Source organism: Saccopteryx bilineata, chromosome X, assembly GCF_036850765.1.
Source record: "Saccopteryx bilineata isolate mSacBil1 chromosome X, mSacBil1_pri_phased_curated, whole genome shotgun sequence".
Lineage (NCBI taxonomy): Eukaryota > Metazoa > Chordata > Mammalia > Chiroptera > Emballonuridae > Saccopteryx > Saccopteryx bilineata.
Genome location: NC_089502.1, coordinates 130182487 through 130202805, shown reverse-complemented (window position 1 = coordinate 130202805; position 20319 = coordinate 130182487). Strand labels below are relative to the sequence as shown.

The following is a 20319-nucleotide window of genomic DNA, read 5'->3' as shown; positions in this document are numbered from 1 at the left end:
TTGAATAACATTCACTCATTTTCGCATAAAAGATGTCATGTACCTTTTTATGACCCGGGCCCCGCCACCTTCATCTGCATACCCTGAGTAATCTCTGTGTCTGGGTGTTTCAGGGGGAATTTGCTAATCAATTAGATTCTGTCCTGAATTCTGCTATGCTTGCAAGTTCACTAGTCTTTATAGCTTGTAAGACACTTTTTTTTTTTCTTAGTGAGAGACAGACAGGAAAGGAGAGAGAGGAAAAGCTTCAACTTGTAGTTGTAGCACTTGAGATGTTCATTGATTGTAAGGCACATCTTGTATGGTATTTTCAGGATGCATATATTTGGTGCCCATACCCACAGTGCTTGTTGGAACAAGGTAACCAAGCAAATACTTATTTTCTTTGAACACAATCTTGTGTATTTGCAGATGTTTAGACAATTTAGATGAGCCCTTCAGTTTGTTGAAATGTAAATTACTCACCCCCATCCCATTGTTCCCAAAGTGTGTGTATCTAAATTTGATTTCACGGTACAAGCTTGATAATTTTTTAGAGAGAGGAATTATAACTACATTAAAATGCAGTTGTGACTGCTTTGTAGGCAAAAGGAAAAGAAAGGTGTATGTTTCACTTTTACTATTTGAAAGTTCCAAAAGTGAGGGAGGGTTAGCTTCTCTAAGACAGTAGTTTTCAACTGCCAGTCCGCGACACAGTTAACCCTCCCATGTTGTGTGAAGATTACACGTATGTAGGAAAATTCATACAACATCAGGGGGTTTAACTTTCGTGAACCAGCACTAATGGTCCGCAGACCAGCAGCTGGAAAACACCGCCTTAGAGCGAGGCAGATGCTTTTTCACAATGAGCTGAAAGTTACTATTTATTGTTTACAAATAATGTTTGCATTGTTTACAAGACCCTCTGCCTGGGGTGTTTTCACATTTAGTGTTCACATCAGTACCAAATGGCTATTGTTTCTATTTTGTGATTAAGAAGATTAAGCTTAAGAGGTTTTTGTTTTTGTTTTTGTTTTTTTTCCTGAAGCTGGAAACGGGGAGAGACAGTCAGACTCCCGCATGCGCCCGACCGGGATCCACCCGGCACGCCCACCAGAGGGCGACGCTCTGCCCACCAGGGGGCGATGCTCTGCCGCGACCAGAGCCACTCTAGCGCCTGGGGCAGAGGCCAAGGAGCCATCCCCAGCGCCCGGGCCATCTTTGGTCCAATGGAGCCTCGGCTGCGGGAGGGGAAGAGAGAGACAGAGAGGAAGGAGAGGGGGAGGGGTGGAGAAGCAGATGGGTGCTTCTCCTGTGTGCCCTGGCCGGGAATCGAACCCGGGACTTCTACACACCAGGCTGACGCTCTACCACTGAGCCAACCGGCCAGGGCCAGCTTAAGAGTTTAAAGAACATTTTCCAAGGCTGTAGGGTAACTTGAGAGGAATAATTCAGCTTCCTAGTTCCTTATATGGATTAAGAAACAAATACGTAGACAACCCCAACCCAAAGCTGCCAAACAGTGGAACTGTGGACTGTTACAATTAAAGGGCGTATGGAGTGAGCAGAAGGAGGTTTACTCGTACGAGTACACAGAACTCAGTTTATTCTTGTATTTTTTAAATGTTTCCATAATTAGGTTTATATCTTAGTTTTTTACTTATGATTTTAATTATTCTTGTATTCTCTATTAAGTATTGAATTATATCCCTCACAAAAACTATAAGCCTGCATTTGCCTCACCTTGTGTAGAAGTGGGAAGATTTACTAATGGCCTCGGGAGAATACCTCTCCACTTGAGTGTCTGTTTGAGGGCATAGCACCCAAGGCCGATGGTAGCATAGACAGTCAGACATTTTAGGGACGGGAAGAGAAGTATTATACTTGAAATGGCTGGGCTCTTGATGTTGGTTTCCTGATCCCGTCCTTTCTCCCGTGCCTTCTTTCTGGAACAGAACAGCCACCAGGGGGCGCTTGGAAAATTCTGATCCTGAGTGTCCCCTCCCCTCTCGAAAGCTCTCAAAAGGTGGGAGTTTTTGGTCTCCCAGGCAGCTGCAGACAGGCCCCTTAGGCATTAAAACACTACTACCCTTAACAAAACACCAGGTATTGCAACGGTTTATCATTTGAGAAACAGATAATTAGTCTGTTAACTTTTTTTAGAAAATAGAAAATATTCCAAAGCACTCTCCATTGCTTTTATTGTTATTTTTCTGATTTTTAAATTCTTTTTAGAAAATTGAATTCACAGAGGAAGGGGGAGAGAAGGAGACAGAAACATCAATCTGTTTCTGTATGTGTCCAGCCAAGGATCGAACCAGCCGCCTCTGCATTGCAGGATGATGCTCCCGCCAACCAAGCCATCCAGCCAGGGCTCCATTGCTGTTATAATGATGGAATCATTTTAGCACGAAAATCATTAGTGCCCTGATCAGATAGTTTGGTTGGTTTGAGGGTCTCCCTGAAGCATGAAGGCTGCCGGTTTTATCCCTGGTCAGGGCAATACGGGAACAGCTTGATGTTTCTGTCTCTCTTACACGCATGCTCTCTCCCTCTCTTGCTAAAATTAATAAATAAAAATATTTTAAAATACTGACCTTTTTTTCTTTAGTGAGAGTAGGGGAGATAGACTCCCGAATGTGCTTGGACCAGGATCCACCGGCCACCCCCATGTGGGGCTAATGTTCTACCCATCCAGGACCATACTCGCAGCTGAGCTATTTTTAGCGCCCTAGGCTGAGGCTCCACGGAGCCATCCTCAGCGCCCAGGGCTGATGCACTAGAACCAATCGTGCCATGGCTGCGGGGAGGGGGGCAGATGGTCACCTCTCCTGTGTGCTCTGACTGGGAATTGAACACAGGACATCCGCACACTGTGCCAACACTCGACCAATGAGCCAACTAGCCAGGACCAAAAATACTGATTTTTTAAAAAATTTTTATTCATTTTAGAGAGGAGAGGGAAAGAGAGAGAGAGAGAGAGAGAGAGAGAGAAGGGGGAGGAGCTGGAAGCATCAACTCCCATTTGTGCCTTGACCAGGCAAGCCCAGGGTTTCGAACTGGCGACCTCAGCATTTCCAGGCCGACACTTTTTTAAAGGAGGGAACAGTTGATATTAATAGATGATAAAACATTGGCAATATTTAGTCATTCTTTTTTTTGTGTGTGTGTGTGTATTTTTCTGAAGCTGGAAACGGGGAGAGACAGTCAGACAGACTCTCACATGCACCCAACCGGGATCCACCCGGCACGCCCACCAGGGATGACGCTCTGCCCACCAGGGGGGGGGGCGATGCTCTGCCCCTGCAGGGCATCGCTCTGCCATGACCAGAGCCACTCTAGCGCCTGGGGCAGAGGCCAAGGAGCCATCCCCAGCGCCCGGGCCATCTTTGCTCCAATGGAGCCTTGGCTGCGGGAGGGGAAGAGAGACAGAGAGGAAGGAGGGGGGGTGGAGAAGCAAATGGGCGCTTCTCCTATGTGCCCTGGCCAGGAATCGAACCCGGGTCCCCTGCACGCCAGGCCAACGCTCTACTGCTTAGCCAACCGGCCAGGGCCTATTTAGTCATTCTTAATGAATGAAAACTTTGTAGGTAAAATATAAGGTCTACCGGAAAGTTTTGTCCGTTTCTATCACAACAAGTTTCGACATGTAAGGAGGTGTTTATTTGGCGCATGTGTGCCTCTCTATTTTTATCAACTTAATGTATACATACTGACGTAGCAAATTAACTAAAACAAAGTTGATTCACGTTAATCTTATATGTGAAGCCATAGTGTACCCATGGCTACTGATAAAGTTCATTTACACCACTGTAATTTTTACGAATTTCAACAAGGAAGAAATGCTACAGAAGCATGTCTGTCGCATCCACCATATTCCCCGGACTTAGCACCCTCCGACTATCACTTGTTTTTGTCCTTACAAAATTTTTTGAAGGGCACAAAATTCAAAAATGAAGAAGATATCAAACAAGCACTGGTTCAATTTTTCGCATCAAAAGATAAAACATTTTTCAAAACTGGGATATACAAATTGCCCTAATGCTGGCAAGAAATCATTAATAATAATGGCAATTATATTATTTAATAAAGTTTGACTGTAAGAAAAATTTGTATTTTGTTTTATTCCAAAAACAGAAAGAACTTTCCGGTAGACCTTATACAATTGCAAAAGAAGAGAAACTAAACATACTAGAAACTCTCAGGCTGTGGCCGGGTGGCCAGATGCTCAACTGAGGTTAGAGCGTCATCCCGATATGCCAAGATTGTGGGTTTGATCTCTGGTCAGGGCACATACAAGAATCAACCAGTGACTGCATAAATAAACGGAAAAACAAGTCAGTGTCTCTCTCTCCCCCTTCCTCTCTAAAAATCAATCAGTTGAAAAAGAAACTGTCAGAATCTTAAAAATAATACATTAAAGAGTGTTTACATAAGAAACATCAACCTGTAGAGAATTATTTTTATGAGTTTGAGCCAAACTGACTACAATTGCCAGGAAACAAAATCTCAGCAGATTGGGAAAATGCTCCTGAGAGTGGCAGTTTTGCACCTTACTTTATACATCAGAATCAAAGGGGGAGAGGTAAGGGGTGACATGGAACACACTGGTGCCAGATTAGGGAGGCGGGAGAAGCAAAGCGGGGAAATCTCTGGGATTGGATAAAAAGCGCAATGTATAGACACCCCTTTTATATAGGTGGGTATAGGATAGTTAACAGTGAACAGCACATAGAGATGGTATGTGAGAACAAGCTAGCAATGAGGGGGTCTGTGGTCTCGGGTTCTGGTGGGTGAGTGTCCCCGAGGGGTCTGGTTAGAGGGGATCGTTCCCAGGGCATGCTGTGGTGGATGCAGAGACAGCAGACCGCTCAGGTAAGGTCAACACTGACCTCTGTCGGGGAAGATGCTGCCCTAGACAGGACTGCCTGCCGTGACTCATTCCAGTTAGGAAGCTGTCATTGCAGACCGTCCTGTGTGGTTACTTCAGGTCTCTGAGTCTGTGAGGCCACCATGCAGGCCTCCCCTGAGCTTGTCGGGTTTAGTACGTGCCGCCTTTTCATCCATAATAACAAAGCACATAGGGCATTTCCACTGAAACTAGGAACGAGATGAGGATGCTTATTACCTTTACTCCACATTGTTTTTGAGACATTACCTAACTCAATAGGGGAGGAAAATACAAAAAGTATAAATAGAAATTATTTTCAGATGATATGAATGCTTAAAAGATCGAGGAAACTTGTATAGAAATCTAGTTGAATTCATGAGAATTGGGGCAAGTGATTGGATAAAGGCAGACCAGTAATTAGACTAATAATTTCTTCTATGCAAAAGGCAAAACAATTTTAATGGAAATTAAGGGTGGAGGATAGGCCAGAAAACCTATTCAAAGTAGTGACCAATTATTAAATACCTAGGAATAAGTTGAACAAGAATCATGAGTATTATGAGACTGATCAGAATTGTGCTAAGGTCCCCAGGGGTGTGGCTGTTATCATTGTTTGCTGCCGAGGGCCACCTCCCCTTAGATGTGTTTACTCAATTTACAAGGTCACTTGTAATTGTTGGTTTGAGTTTGTCTATCTGATCCTTCTCTGGTTTGGCTGACTTGAGAGCGTGCACGCGCACATGCACGTACACACACACACACACACACACACCCTTACCCCACCCCAATCTGTCCCCTCCACCGGGGCAATGCAGAAGCACTGTGTGAGAAGGCAGTGTCTTGTATGTACTCAGTAAGCCCCTAGAGTATGAACTTGCACTGTTGTTCTCTAAGAGGGTGAAATAGAGCTTATTGTAAAGCACCAGGAGTAGTATTGTATTTGTAACAGTACTTTGTATACACAAAACTCAGTGATCTCTCTCTATAAATATAAAGAAACACATGAAGTGTATATACACACATGAGCCTGGAATGTGGACACCACACACCCACTGAGTGTATGTACTTCCTCTGACAGTCTGGTCACTCCCCGCCTCCATAGCATTTGGGGGTTGTGATGTAATTAATGTATCTCTATTTAGCTGAACGCTAATGTCTGTAAGAATTGCTGCAGCAGTAAACAAGAACTTTATCTCTCGAAAAAAGAAAACAATTATGTTAAGATCTTATTGAAAAACAACTGAAGTTTGAATCTGGTGAGAGGCATTACATTTCTTGGATGAAAATATCAGAACAATGTTTTTCTTTCTAATTATAAATCTAATCAGAATCCCAAGTCACTATGGTTAAGCTGCTAAATTATCTTTTTAAATTTTTTATTTATTAATTTTTAGAGAGAGGAGAGAGAGAAAAGGAGGGAGAAGCAGGAAGCATCAACTCATAGTAATTGCTTCCTATATGTGCGTTGACCGGGCAAGCCCAGGGTTTCGAACCGGCAACCTCAGCGTTCTAATTCATAGTGACCCAGAATTAGACCAGATGCTTTTGAAGTTCATTTGTAACAGTAAATGTCTAAAATAGCCAAGAAAAATATGTAAAATACCATAGTGAAGGGAGGAGATTTGTCCTCTTGTAATCAAATAGGAAATATGACGTTGACACAGAAATAGACATAGATAAGAGGAGTGTCACAGAGACTTGAACACATACAGCTAATATGTGGTCTATGATGTGTTGACTCAGCTCAAAAGAGTCAGGAGGTTTTTCCTAGAAATATATGACAAACTTATCCAAGGGTATTTGGGTTTGCAAACTGGAAATACATATTGGCAATGCCAGCAGTGTTCCAAAGCGGAAAGAAAAGCTGAGACTTTTTATAGTAAAAAGCACATTCTTGAGGAGAATCAATTCTGTATTCTTAGCCCATGACTTGGTCCAGGATGGTAAGCTTCAGATGCCCGGTGATGTGGACAGTGGAAAAATTTCTTCTTGAGGTCATGCAGACAGTCATCTGAGGGTTTGATGTATATCCAGGCATTGGTGCACAACCCACGGATTGTGTCTAGGCATTGACGCAGGACTGGAAAGTTCAGAAGTTTAAGTTCCCAGGCTAGTTAAGGCAAGAATAGAATCGTTGCTTCGTGCCTCAGCCTTTACTAATTTAGCAGCTTGGCCTGACCTGTGGTGGAGCAGTGGATAAAGCGTCGACCTGGAATGCTGAGGTTGCCGGTTTGAAACCCTGGGCTTGCCCGGTCAACGCACATATAGGAAGCAATTACTATGAGTTGATGCTTCCAGCTTCTCCTTCCTTTTCTCTCTCTCCTCTCTCTAAAAATTAATAAATAAAAAATTTAAAAAGATAATTTAGCAGCTTAACCATAGTGACTCCATTTTATTTATTTTTTATTTTTTATTCACTTTAGAGAGGAGAGGGAGAGAGAGAGAGAGAGAGAGAGAGAGGAGAGACAGAGACAGAGAGAGAGAGGAGAGGAGAGACAGAGAGAGAGAGAGAGAGAGAGAGAGGAGAGACAGAGACAGAGAGAGAGAGGAGAGGAGAGACAGAGAGAGAGAAGGGGGAGGAGCAGGAAGCATCAACTCCCATATGTGCCTTGACCAGGCAAGCCCAGGGTTTTGAACCGGCGACCTCAGCATTTCCAGGTCAACGCTTTTATCCACTGTGCCACCACAGGTCAGGCCTCCATTTTATTTCTTAATTTTATTCCTTCACTTCTTAATTATTTCACTTGGGAGAAGATTAGTTGATTTAATAAATGATGCTGTCATAATGGGTTGTCCATCTATCTGCATGAGAACAAAGTTAACTCTAGAAGCCATAGAAAAATTAATTTCAGATGGGTTAAGCTCTAGATATAAAAACTAATGATTAGGAAATTTTAGGAGTTGGGAAACCATTTTTAAAATTTTTATTTATTGATTTTAACGAGAGAGGAAGGGAGAGAGAGACGGGAACATCAATCTGGTCCTGACTGGGGATCAAACCAGCAGCCTCTGTGCTTCTGGACAATGCTCTAACCCAGTGGTCCCCAAGCCCCGGGCCGCGGACCGGTACCGGTCCGTGGGCCATTTGGTACCGGTCTGCAGAGAAAGAATAAATAACTTACATTATTTCTGTTTTATTTATATTTAAGTGTGAATGATGTTTTATTCTTAAAAAAATGACCAGATTCCCTCTGTTATATCCGTCTAAGACTCACTCCTGATGCTTGTCTCGGTCACATGGTACATTTATCTGTCCCACCCTAAAGGCCGGTCCATGAAAATATTTTCTGACATTAAACCTGTCCGTGGCCCCAAAATGGTTGGGGACCACTGGTCTAACCAACCAAGCTAATGGGCCAGGGAGGGAAACCTTTTTAAAGAGAGGACAAGAACCTCAGGAACTATAATGACAAAATAATATTGATACCATAAACAATGGCAAAAGGCTGACTGAGAACAATACTGCCCACAAAATGACAGGGAGTTAATCCCTTTAATAATACAAAGAGCCCCTACAGCTTTAATTTAAAAATTAACTAAGTAAAGAAAAGGTATAATAGGTATGAACTGGTACTTGCCAGAAGACGGGAGTCAAATAACCTGTAATCTTTCAACAAGATGCTCACCCCTGTTGGTGGCCCAGGAAGTCCGTGTGAAAATATTAGCAAGGGACTTGACAAAAATATAAGAGGGACGACATCCAGTGCTGGGAAGGATGCAAGGAAATAGTTGCTCACATGCACTGCTGGTGGGAGTGTGGATTGCTGTAAGAGGTGAAATATACGTGCCTCTGCCCTGACCGGATAACTCGGTTAGAGCATGTTGCGCAGATAAGATATATTATGCTCACTTTGTTAAAGATGGCACTGCTCACATGGATCGCCGTCGCCTAGGTGATAATATTAGTGCCCTTCTTGCTTGGGAAAGGGTGTGGTTGTGCTAATGTGTGTTGGGGGAGGGCTTTCGCACCATTTGAGAGAGTGACCACGCTCTTGTAGGGAGGAATAGCCCATAGAGGCAGGGCAGCGAAGCCGCGTGGAAGAGGCAGCCAAAATGGCGGAGTGGGGAAGGAGAAGTCAGTTCGTGGAGGAGATGGGGAACAGAGGTGAATAAGACTGGTGAGGTGAAAGTCTGATTCCAGGAAAACTCGAATGAGTCAGTAGCTTTGTGAGTGCCGAATGAGTGGATTTTGGAGCCCAGTGTGTGTATATTCTCGCCTGCCGGTGCGAGCTAGGATTAAAGGAAAATGGATCACCAGCTTTCAGCTCTGTTGATTCCTTACTGTCTGTCCGAATCAAATGCCAACCTGTGTTAGCCAGGCAGCTTTGATGGTGGCCGTGGATACTGGCTTTACAGAGCATCATCCTGAAGTGCAGAAGTTGCTGGTTTAATCCCCAGTTAGGGCACATACCAGAACAGATCTGTGTTCCTCTCTTGCTCTCTCTCTCTCTCCCTAAAATCAATAAATAAACATTTAAAAATATATTAAAACATATGTATCTTTGTCTTGAGCATCCGGCCCGTAGACAGCAAGGCATCTATCTATCTGTACAAGAGGTTTATTACGACTGTGCTTGTAGAGGCCAAGGCTTGAAGACAATCAGTATAGAACACTTAGTGGGACGATAAGGTTTTTATAAACACCATTGCCAGGAATGGTGTTAGGTATTTCCAAGTTCAGAATAATGTGTGTGATCCTCGTTTTAAAAAGGAACAAGCACTTATGTTTCTTTGCGGATATTTCTCAGAATCTGAGTACCATCAACTGGGCTTGATACATACATTGAAGGCAGCTGGGGTGTTAGTGCTGTCGGTGTCTTCGCATGGTTGCGCTCGAATGATGAATCATTGAGTGTAGCACGTTATAAAACACATAGACAGTAAGTTACTTAAAAAATGTGACTGAGGATATGTGTAAGAACATCCATAGGAAAAAATCTGGAATAGATTATTTTAGGGAATTGTGGCAAGCTTGATTTCTGATTTATTTGGTAGATGTCAATTTTCTTCTATGAATATGTATTTTGTAACTAGAAAAATAAAAGGAGACTAGCTCTTGCCGAGTTCACAATGTTGCCTAGCACCAGATGGGCCCCCAGCTTATAGCTGCAGTATTTCAAAGGTTAGGCAAAGCCCAAACGTAGTTGCTGAATCTACTGTAAAGGGTCGGTATGAGAATTCCAGCTCTCACCTGCTATATACCCCTCATTGATAATTCTCATTTGGGAGCTGGTATTGGCTTTCTTATTGGCAGTCCTCAAAAATGTTAGAGGACACTGAAAAACCATCAGTTAAGAGTTTGGAGTAGATGTAAAGATACATCAGTAGACAACGAAGTCATTCAGTATGCTGTGTGAAAGAAGCACTAAAAGAGGAAAATACAGTAGGAGAGTCAGTCTAGCTCAGGGTTAAAAGCATGCACTTGGCTTTCAGGTAGCTCTAGGTGTACTTTTTTTCTTTTTATTACATTTTCCTTCGCAGGGGTACTTCTTGGCTCTGTTTCTTTATTGGGTGCCTCTGGGCAAGCTTTGGAACCTCACAAGTTTGTTTTCTTCATTTGTAACACAAGGGCAATAAGAGTACTTGTAGACTGGTTTACACAGGAAGCAGGTAGTGAGCGCTGGATTTTAGCCCCAACACACACGGGCGGAAGTCCGCTCTGTTCCGTTCCGTTCGTGGGGCAGGTGCTGGTGCCTGTCAGCCCCTGCTTCCCCAGCTTGCATTACCCCCTTCCTCTACAAGGGTTTAACTACTTCCATGTGTGTTGGCTCACCGCGTCTATTTCTGTTCTTTCTGGAAGGTTCTTGTAGAGGACTGCATTCCAGTACTGAAGAAGTACGCCAAAGAAGGGAGAGAGTTTGATTATGTGATTAATGATTTGACAGCTGTTCCAATCTCCACATCTCCAGAAGAAGGTAGGTTTTCTTTAGTTTTTCACCAAACTACTGTTCAAAGAAATGTTTTTCTTGGCCTGGCATGAGAATGAAAGGATCTTAGAGGTTATCTAGTTAAGTTCCTTCATTTTTTTAAAGGTAGTTAAACTGAGGGCCCATGATGGCTGTATTTGGCTTTGGCCAAATTCTGTCCTGCCCCTAAATGAGCAGATTAACTCAATCATTTGAAACAAAATGTGAAATAAAATGACTCACAATCATATCATCAAGACATTCACATTATGTGAATTTTAACCTGTAATGGGACAAGCTGGTGACCCGCCTAAGCAACACCAGAAACAGCTCCCTTCTCAAACCACGTGCTCCAAATCACGGCTGAGTTGGGGTTTTGGTGTTAAGGGTCTTCCTATCGCCTCGTCTTCCCGCTGAGTCTGCACTCCGGGGCCCTACCCGATGACCCTGGCGGTTCTCTCCTGGGATGTTGCTGCTTCCCCTTCCTCGAAGCTGCCGCCTTGCAGATTCCAACCACTGCCTTTGTGTCCGATCTTCACTGGTGTGGGAGCGGTGCTCAGTGCATGCGCACTTGCTTTGGATCCTGCTTGTGTATGAGCACGTGTGTAAGATACACAGTCTATACATGCATACATGACTATTACCATTTATTAATAAGCTCTCAAATATTGGGTCTTAAGCTCATGGCTCTTTTTCTGTCATTGAGTGTTAATGTGTTTGACTTGAGCTGTTGTTTCTGATGAATGCAAGCCCGTATTTACAAACCTTAAAATTTTTTAACATCCAGATTCCACATGGGAGTTTCTCAGACTGATTCTTGACCTCTCCATGAAAGTACTGAAACAGGACGGGAAGTATTTTACACAGGTAGGCCACTTAACTGTTTTCCCCAAAAAAAGTCTCAATAAACATTTTCTATTTTGAAATCTGAATGCATATTCTTGAAATTTGTGTTCGTTAAGGATAGAACAGAATAATTGGATTATGTTCTTTGAAGCACTAAGTTTGTAAATAGCCCACCTGGTATCTATTGGGAATTAATCATTTCTGTTGTGTCCTCTTACCTTAACCTTCGGGATTTATCAACCTTGGGCTTTGGCTGTAGTATGAGCAGCTGCCACTAGATGGAGACAGAGACGGTGATTTCTCCTTTACAGAAACCCTGCAATGAAACCTGCTCAAAGCTTATTCTAGTAAAAGCAACCCAAATTCAATGCGTTGGGAAATTTTTGCAAATGGAGTTAGGACGAATGTGTGACTCTTTTCTTTCTTTGAGAATATTTGCCTGGTAGACTGCCTTCTTGGAGAACTGATATCTCAATATGGAAGATGAATAAAAAATATTTCTTTAACAGAACTCTACAGCCCGTTCATTAAGTATTAACACTCTAGGCTTTGATAACTTGCCTTTGCGAACTGACTTTTACGAAAAATCACATTATATGCCCAGGGCTGTGCTAGTTTCCGAGAATTGTTCAGAAGATGTTCTAGGACGTGTTTCCTGTCCCTGTATTCATTACAGTTGGGGACACCAGGCGATCTCATTCTATCATACCCAGGATCCCACGGTACATTCAGTGTTTGCGTGAGGGGACACGTGACGTTCATACGGACTGAGGGGCGTGGGCCTTTGAAGAAGCGATGGAGGAGCCAGGAGCACGGAGTGGTTTGATTGTGAATGTTCTGATGTAGCTGCCACAGTGCAAGGTTTTTCTGAACTGCCAGGTGCTATGCTCAGGAGATACCTTAATTTACACCCGCCCCCCTTCCCCAAGTGTGTCGCTTGCAACTGGAGTAAGATTAAAGATGGGGCGAAAGTGTTGTTCGGCCTGGTACTGGTTGATTGGCAAGAGCTAACTGTTCCTGCCTTAAAATTGTGTCATCACAGTAGTGAGTTCAGAATGTCACTAATGTCGCTGTGGCCGCTTGAAGACCAACCTGTCAGTGCGCCGCAGAGCTGGAGAAGGCATCGTGGAGCGCCTGGACTGAGCTCTGTCGGAGGGGGATCTCAGTGTAAATCCAGGGCAGATTTGCTTTCGTAGGACTAGGAGGCAGGGCCCAGGACTTGACTCAGCCCCTCCCTTGTCTCCTCACTCCCCATTAAAACGAGGTGATTGGATAATGTATGTGACATTCATGTGACTATGATTAAAATATTAGCACATCCCTGACTCCCTTTAACTGAAGGATTAGACAGTACTTGTATCACCAACATTTCTACATTCCTTCCTAATCCGTGTCTACCTTCTACAACTAATCTACCTTTAGTGCTGTTGTTTTTATTCCTGTGATTTATTTTTTTATTTTTTATTTATTTTTATTTATTTTTATTTTTGGTGACAGAGACAGAGTCAGAGAGAGGGACAGATAGGGATAGACAGGGAGACAGAGGAGAAGCACCAGTTCTTTGTTGCAGCTCCCTAGTTGCTCATTGACTGCTTTCTCATGTGTGCCTTGACCCGGGGGCTACAGCAGAGCCAGTGACCCCTGCTCAAGCCAGCGACCTTGGGCTTCAAGCCAGTGACCTTGGACTCAAGCTGGTGAGCCTTGCTGAAACCAGATGAGCCTGTGCTCAAGCTGGCGACCTTGGGGTCTGGAACCTGGGTCCACCGCATCCCAGTCTGACACTCTATCCTCTGCGCCACCACCTGGTCAGGCTCCTGTGATGTTCTTCATAGATGTTTCACATATGTGTAATAAGCCAAATTGTTAAATTGTTTAGTTTTGCTAGCTTCTGGACCTTACTTTTACATTGTAGGAGTAATCCATGTTAACGGTTAAGTTTTAAAAATATCAACAATACAGAAATCTAAAGTAAAAAACCAAGTGCCACTTACCACTAACATGGGGCAAGGAGAACTTTCTAGAACTAAAGCTAATGGATTGTGATTTAGCGCTTTGGAGTACCCCCTTGCCGCGTTACTCCCTTTCTCTCATCCTTAGTAAGTGCTTAGTTCTTTGCTATTAGATGTTCATTCTGCATTTCCCACATGTCTTTCTTAAGAAAAGAAAAGAAAAATGTAATTCTATTTAAATTCACAGGAAAGTGGAATGTGACACGTTACTTTTTTGGGTAGGTCTCTATTTGTGGTGTTTATTTTTTTTCTTTTTTTAGACTGCTTTTTGACAGTGTTGGGGAAGAACAAATTGAAAGTATCCTGTTTCCTCGCCACATTCTCTGTAAGGAGGTCCTCCCATATGTCCTCTATCGAGGGAGCGTGGTGTCAATTTTAGGATGGCGCGGGAGACCAGTGAACTGTGCACCTTGGTGGTATTTCTATTCTGCAGCTTCCCCAGTGCTGATGTGCTCTAAAAGCAGCCAGGCAGTGTTTTCTATTTGTGAGTCCTTAAATTACACATGTGGTGTTTATATACTCTCATGGTGAACTTGATGTTGAAACCAAATTATATGCTGGCCAAGGGCACTGCGGCCAGATCCCACTGCAAGACCCCAGATGATGGGTTACTAAACTGGCTGGCACTGATGGACGACGTCATGTTGAGCGAATGCGCTAAGTTAGATCTGCCAAAGCCCGCTCTCAGAATAGTCCCATCCATCCGCTTGCCTGCGGCTGGTTGGTTGCTTGGTTTGAAATGCCGTTCTCAAAAATGCTTGCGTCACAATTGCCTTTATTTGCGAAGAGTTTTCATCTTACATTGTAGTTGACTGTTCAGAGGCAAATTGATAGTGAAGTTCTTATGAAGAAATGGAAACAGCACCTATGTTCATGAGTCTTCCGAACGTTAAGAACCTCAGTGGTTAGGCCCTGGCCGGTTGGCTCAGCGGTAGAGCATCGGCCTGGCGTGCGGGGGACCCGGGTTTGATTCCCGGCTAGGGCACATAGGAGAAGCGCCCATCTGCTTCTCCACCCCCTCCCCTCCTTCCTCTCTGTCTCTCTCTTCCCCTCCCGCAGCCAAGGCTCCATTGGAGCAAAAATGGCCCGGGCGCTGGGGATGGCTCCTTGGCCTCTGCCCCAGGCGCTGGAGTGGCTCTGGTCCCGGCGGAGGGGCGGAGCGTCGCCCCTGGTGGGCCTGTCGGGTGGATCCCGGTCGGGCGCATGCGGGAGTCTGTCTGACTGTCTCTTCCTGTTTCCAGCTTCAGAAAAATACCAAAAAAAAAAAAAAAAAAAAAAAAAAGAACCTCAGTGGTTAAAAGGAAATGGTGGTACTAAAGACCCACTGTGTTTTCTGAGTCTGTTACGAAAGCACGTGGGGGAAAATTGTGCTAAAATGGTAGAGCCTACCCCCAGCCTCCCGAGTGAAAGTCTGTATTTTAGCAAGATCACCTGTGATTCATTCATATGTCCATTCAAGACTGAGAACCCCTGCTTTCTGGTGGCCGTCCTCCTCCCAAGAAGGGCCGGAGGCAGCGTCCATGATACGCTGCTGCAGCGGCATGATGCTGGAGCCCCAGCTCCACAAGGACTGGCAGCGTCGCCCCTGGTTTGACCAGCCCGCTCAGAAGATGCACAGACACGAGGCCCAGCAAGCCAAAGTGTGCCAGGTCAGGCCCCATCCGGCCCGTAGTGTCCCATGGTACACGCCAGCGGGGCCTCCAGCTCCAAGGAGTTCAAGGTGACCGGCATCCACAACAAGGTGACCCAGACCATTGCGATCTCAGTGGATCCGAGGAGACAGAACAAGTCGGCCGAGTCCCTGCAGGCCACCGTGCATCAGCTGAAGGAACAGCACTCCAAACTCACACTCTTCCTCAGGAAGCCCTCAGCCCCAAGGAGGGAGACGGTTCTGCTGAAGAGTGCAAGGTGGCCGCCCAGCCGGCAGGACCAGCCCTGCCTCTGGGGGATGTCTGCAGGGAGCGAGGGAGCATCAGCGCAGACAACTTCCGGTTTGCCAGTCTTCGTGTCGCCCATTCCAGTGCCCGGCTCTTTGGCCTCTCGGCTGAAAGCACTGAGGAAGCTACAGAACAGGATGTTGAAAATAAAATAAAAATAAAGTGTTGTGGGCAACTTGTGAGAGGCAGAGCTGTAGGAGCAGGCAGATGCGTACCCATCAGCAGCTCTACTGCCTCTTGGCCAACAGCTCTGATTTTCTTCACCTTTTTCTTCCTTGTCACAGAGTGGCTGCTACCACTCCGAATGTCACATCTAGGTTATGGGCTAGAGGAAAGTTGAAGGGGTGGGTCACTGTTTATCCATGATGTCCAGAATAAAACAACAAACTTTCCCAGTGGCCCCCGGGGAAGACGCCTGCACTATTTCATTGACCACTCTGATCTGCTGGTGCAGGAAAGGAAGAAAAGTTAAAACCACGAAGTCAAGACAAAATGTTTGCAAAGGAGTGGAACTAGGCCATATCCTAGGGTGTATTTCCTGAACAGACTTTTGTTCTCCCGGGCTTTAAATCAGATTTGGGGGAGGCCCTGGCTGGTTGGCTCAGCAATAGAACATCGGCCCAGCGTGTGGAAGTCCCAGGTTCGATTTCCGTCCAGTGCACAGGAGAAGCGCCCATCTGCTTCTCCATCCTTCCCCCTCTCCTTTCTCTTTGTCTCTCTCTTCCCCTCCCACAGCCAAGGCTCCATGGGAGCAAAGTAGGCCCATTTGCTGAGGATGGCTCTATGGCCTCTGACTCAGGTGCTAGAATGGCTCCAGTTGCAGCAGAGCAACTTTCCAGATGGGCAGAGCATCATCCCCTGGTGGGCATGCTGGGTGGGTCCCAGTTGGGCGCAAGTGGGAGTCTGTCTCTCTGCCTCCCCGTTTCCAACTTCAGAAAAATACAAAATCAATCAATCAATCAGATTTGGGGGATAGCGTGTGTGTGTGTGGGGTCTGAATACTCCTGAGAGTCATAGTTTGAGCCATGCTGTAATCTGAGAATATGGCCTTTGGGATACATTATTCTCAACAAGGAAGTGATTCCTAGGAAAACTTGTTTGGAATGGGTGATGTGTATGAGTCGTTGCTAATTGCATGGTGGTGATATGGTGGCTGTATCACTAACAAGAAATTGGTCTCACTGTTTTCTGTTGCTTCACACTCTAGCCATTTGAAATGGATTGGTAAGTAAGGTAGAAGGATACTGAGCTAATGGATCTATAGATAGAACTCAGTGCAGTTTATGAAAGTACAGAAACTTTATGTCATTTGCAAAAATGAACTTTTATCTACAGCTAGAATTATTCTCATTTATTAGTGACTTTCAAATGAGTGGGACCCTCTGTGGATTCAATTATCCCATTGTTTGTATTTCTTTCTCTGATTTAGGGAAACTGTGTCAATTTGACAGAAGCCCTGTCGCTTTATGAAGAACAGCTTGGGCACCTGTACTGTCCTGTGGAATTCTCGAAGGAGATCGTTTGTGTCCCCTCATACTTGGAATTGTATCCTTTGACCATATCATTGTGTTGTCAGATCAGAACATCAAGTAAGTAACATGTCAGTTTAACATTTTAAATAAACAGAATTAGCTCTGTAGTATATAAGGGCCTGGTTTTCAAACTTGGCTGCACATGTAATCCTCAGGGAGCTTTGAAACAATACTGATTCCTGGGCCCCACCCCCAGATTATGGGGCGTGGCCTTCCACAGTGCCTCAGGTGGTTTTAATGTTCTGGCATCACTGGTTCTCACCGGTAGTTCCCAGACCTGCAGCATCATCTGTGAACTAGACATGCAAATTCTTAAGCCCCACCCAGGCTGCTGTCCAAAGAGAAGAGTTGGGGGTGGTGCTGGTGACCTGCCTTAAGCAGCTCTCCAGGGCATCCACGTACATATAAAGCTTCTCAAGTCCAAGGCTAACACCCTCCCCCCCCACCCCAGCTGCTGCAGGCAAAAATACTGAAAACGGCGTCCTACTTTTCACTGACGGATATGAGAGAGCAGAAAGAGAGACAGAAAGAAAAAACGAGACCCTGGCTGATTGCCTCAGTGGTAGAGTGTCGGCTCAGCATGTGGAAGTTCTGGGTTCGATTCCCAGTCACGGCACACAGGAGAAGCACCCATCTGCTTCTCCACCCCTCCCCCTCTCCTTCCTCTCTATCTCTCTCTTCCCCTCCCTCAGCCAAGGCTCCATTGGAGCAAAGTTGGCCCAGGCGCTGAGGACGGCTCCATGGCCTCTGCCTCAGGTGCTAGAATGGCTCTGGTTGTAGTGGAGCAACTTTTCAGATGGGCAGAGCATCTCACCCTGGTGGGCATGGTGGGTGGATTCAGGTCCGGTGGATGCAGGAGTCTGTCTGACTGCCTCCAGGCTTCTAACTTCGGAACAATACAAAAAGAAAAGAAAAGAAAAAAAAGGAAAGGAAAGGGAAGGGAAGGGAACAAAGATTTGTTGTTCCACTTATTTATGCACTCATTGGTTGATTCTTGTATGTGCCCTGACTGGAGATTGAACCTTTTACTTTGGTGTATCAGGATGATGCTCTAACTAACTGAACTTCCCAGCCAGGGGCTGCATTCTACTTTTATATTAAGATGATCCTAGTTTCATATTAATTTCTACACTTGATTCTGATTTGCAGTAAAAGTTGAAGGCTAAAAAATAAGAACAGAACCCTGGGGAAAACCAGAATGCGAGCATTGTCATCAGAAATTTATAATTGCATTTCCTCCTAAAAGTCAGGCTGTAGCCTGCAGACAAAGGCTTTCCTTCTTGAGGTGGCAGTTTCCTGTGACTGCTGCGGGCCTGCAGTGAGGCCTTGGGCTGCAAGGCCTGGCAGGTTTCTGCCAGAGGCGGGGCCATGAGCCCCCAGGGTTTCCTGGGATGAGTTCAGTGCTCTGCGCCTGCTTGGTGGCCATGACACCTCTCCCCCTGCCAACTCCACCTTCACCGGGGTTCCTCTCCAGAGTACTGGTTACAGTCAGGTCTGTGCTTGTCTGGGGAAAGACTGGAGAGATGAGTTGATATCATTTGGACAAAATGCTTCAGCCTTTTGACTTCCTTCCGGCTCTTCCTTCCCTTTCCTGCCCTCTTCCACCCCCCCCCCCACCTTTCCCCCTATCTCCTCCTCCCACTTCCCACATTCCCCTCACCACATTTCTCACCTCCTCTTGTTTTTCTCTTCCTCTGGCCCTTCCTTAAGTGAATGCCCTGAAACATCTTTGAGATCTTGAAATCCGAACTTTTACACTCCCCGCCCCCAGCATCACAGGCAGTGAGTATTCAGGCTACAAAATGGTTTATTTGGCCACAGTGCTCTGAGCCAGTGGTTTTTAACTGGTGTGCTGCAATAATTTTTTCTTAATTGATTTTTGGATAGAGAGAAATGGAGACACACACACTAATGTGTTGATCCATTTACCTATGCATTCACTGGTTGATTCTTGTATCTGCCCTCCCCTGACCGGGTATTGATCCTGCAACCTTGGTGCATCAAGGCGGTGCTCTAACCAACTGAACTACCAGGCCAGGGCTCCACAAGAATTTTTAAAACATATAATACTTAACTATTTAGTCAAGGGCACTGACCTTTCCCTTAGATTGTCAAATAAAAAATTTAAAAAACAGCCAACACAACAATAGCCACCTGATGTGAATGAATAAAAATTATACTCTTTATGTCAGATCAACAAAGAATATATATTTTATTGGTGTGCCGCAGAATTTTAGTAACTCAGTTATGTGTGCCATGAGATGAAAAAGGTTGAAAATCATTGCTCTGAGCTATGAAACTTGCATCCATTTTCCAGTTTGTAGGCCGGCAAGCATATTGTATGTGACACCTGTCCTTTGAATTAGCTGCTCTTGTTCCTTGACTCCCTGTCCAGGTGGGTCTTTTACACTGTCTGGAAGAAAGCTAACCCTTGAAGATCTGTATCCCCTCATCATGTGTGCTACGAAAGCCTTCCTGACCTTCATACGCTGGATACGCCATCAAAACGAGTCAGGCAATTGATTGTGAATTCCTTCAAGTCTTCTTTTTTTAATTATTATTTTTTAATTTAAAAAGGCAAATGGAAAATGTATATTTTGATGAACCTAGGGTGTTACATTTTGAGAGTCAGCTGAAGGATGATTAGCTAGCATAGCAAAGGCTGCTAAATGCACTGACCCCCTAGAATGTGATTTTCATTACTTTTTTTTTCTGTGTGGGCTGTTTTCATTTTTCTTTCAGTAGACTTTGAATTGGGTTTTTTGTTTCTTTTTTTTGGAGGAATGAACATAATTATTTTGTTCTGGAGGGCAGTTCTTGATGGTGATTCTTTCCCAAACAATTAATTCACTTGGATAATTAAAATTTGGTGCTTAAATGAAAAATAAAGAAAATAAATTAGCAATGCTTTGATTAAAATTACAAATGAGAAATTTCGTGTGTCTGTTCTTTTATTTCGGCGAGGTCCTCTCTTCCTCACTTCTGACCGCAAAGAACAAAGTGTCTCCTGGTCTTTTTGTAGATCTCGTGTGTCACTAGGTGCCATTTATCTCTACAATAGGATGGCCGTGGGGCCTTTTTTGAACGGTAGTAATGACTTCCATTTACCGTTGTGGTAAATGATACATGCAGCCTATTACAGTCACCTGCTCTTCATTATAAAATTGACCCGAGGAGAGAAAATGATTTGGCCTTACCGTAACATCAGAAGTCAAAACT

The 20319-nt window shown here is 44.6% G+C and overlaps 1 protein-coding gene across 1 annotated transcript in view; it reads left to right on the top strand.

The window, feature by feature from the left end:
* Positions 1–20033, top strand: part of SMS (spermine synthase) — a 55837-nt gene extending 35804 nt beyond the window's left edge. The window contains exons 8-11 of the mRNA XM_066250021.1: positions 10671–10785; positions 11564–11643; positions 16998–17113; positions 19496–20033. Of these exons, the coding sequence (XP_066106118.1) occupies positions 10671–10785; positions 11564–11643; positions 16998–17113; positions 19496–19535 (351 nt within the window). The 3' untranslated portion in view covers positions 19536–20033. The remainder of the gene's footprint in view (positions 1–10670; positions 10786–11563; positions 11644–16997; positions 17114–19495) is intronic.
* The last annotated feature ends 286 nt before the right edge of the window (positions 20034–20319 follow it).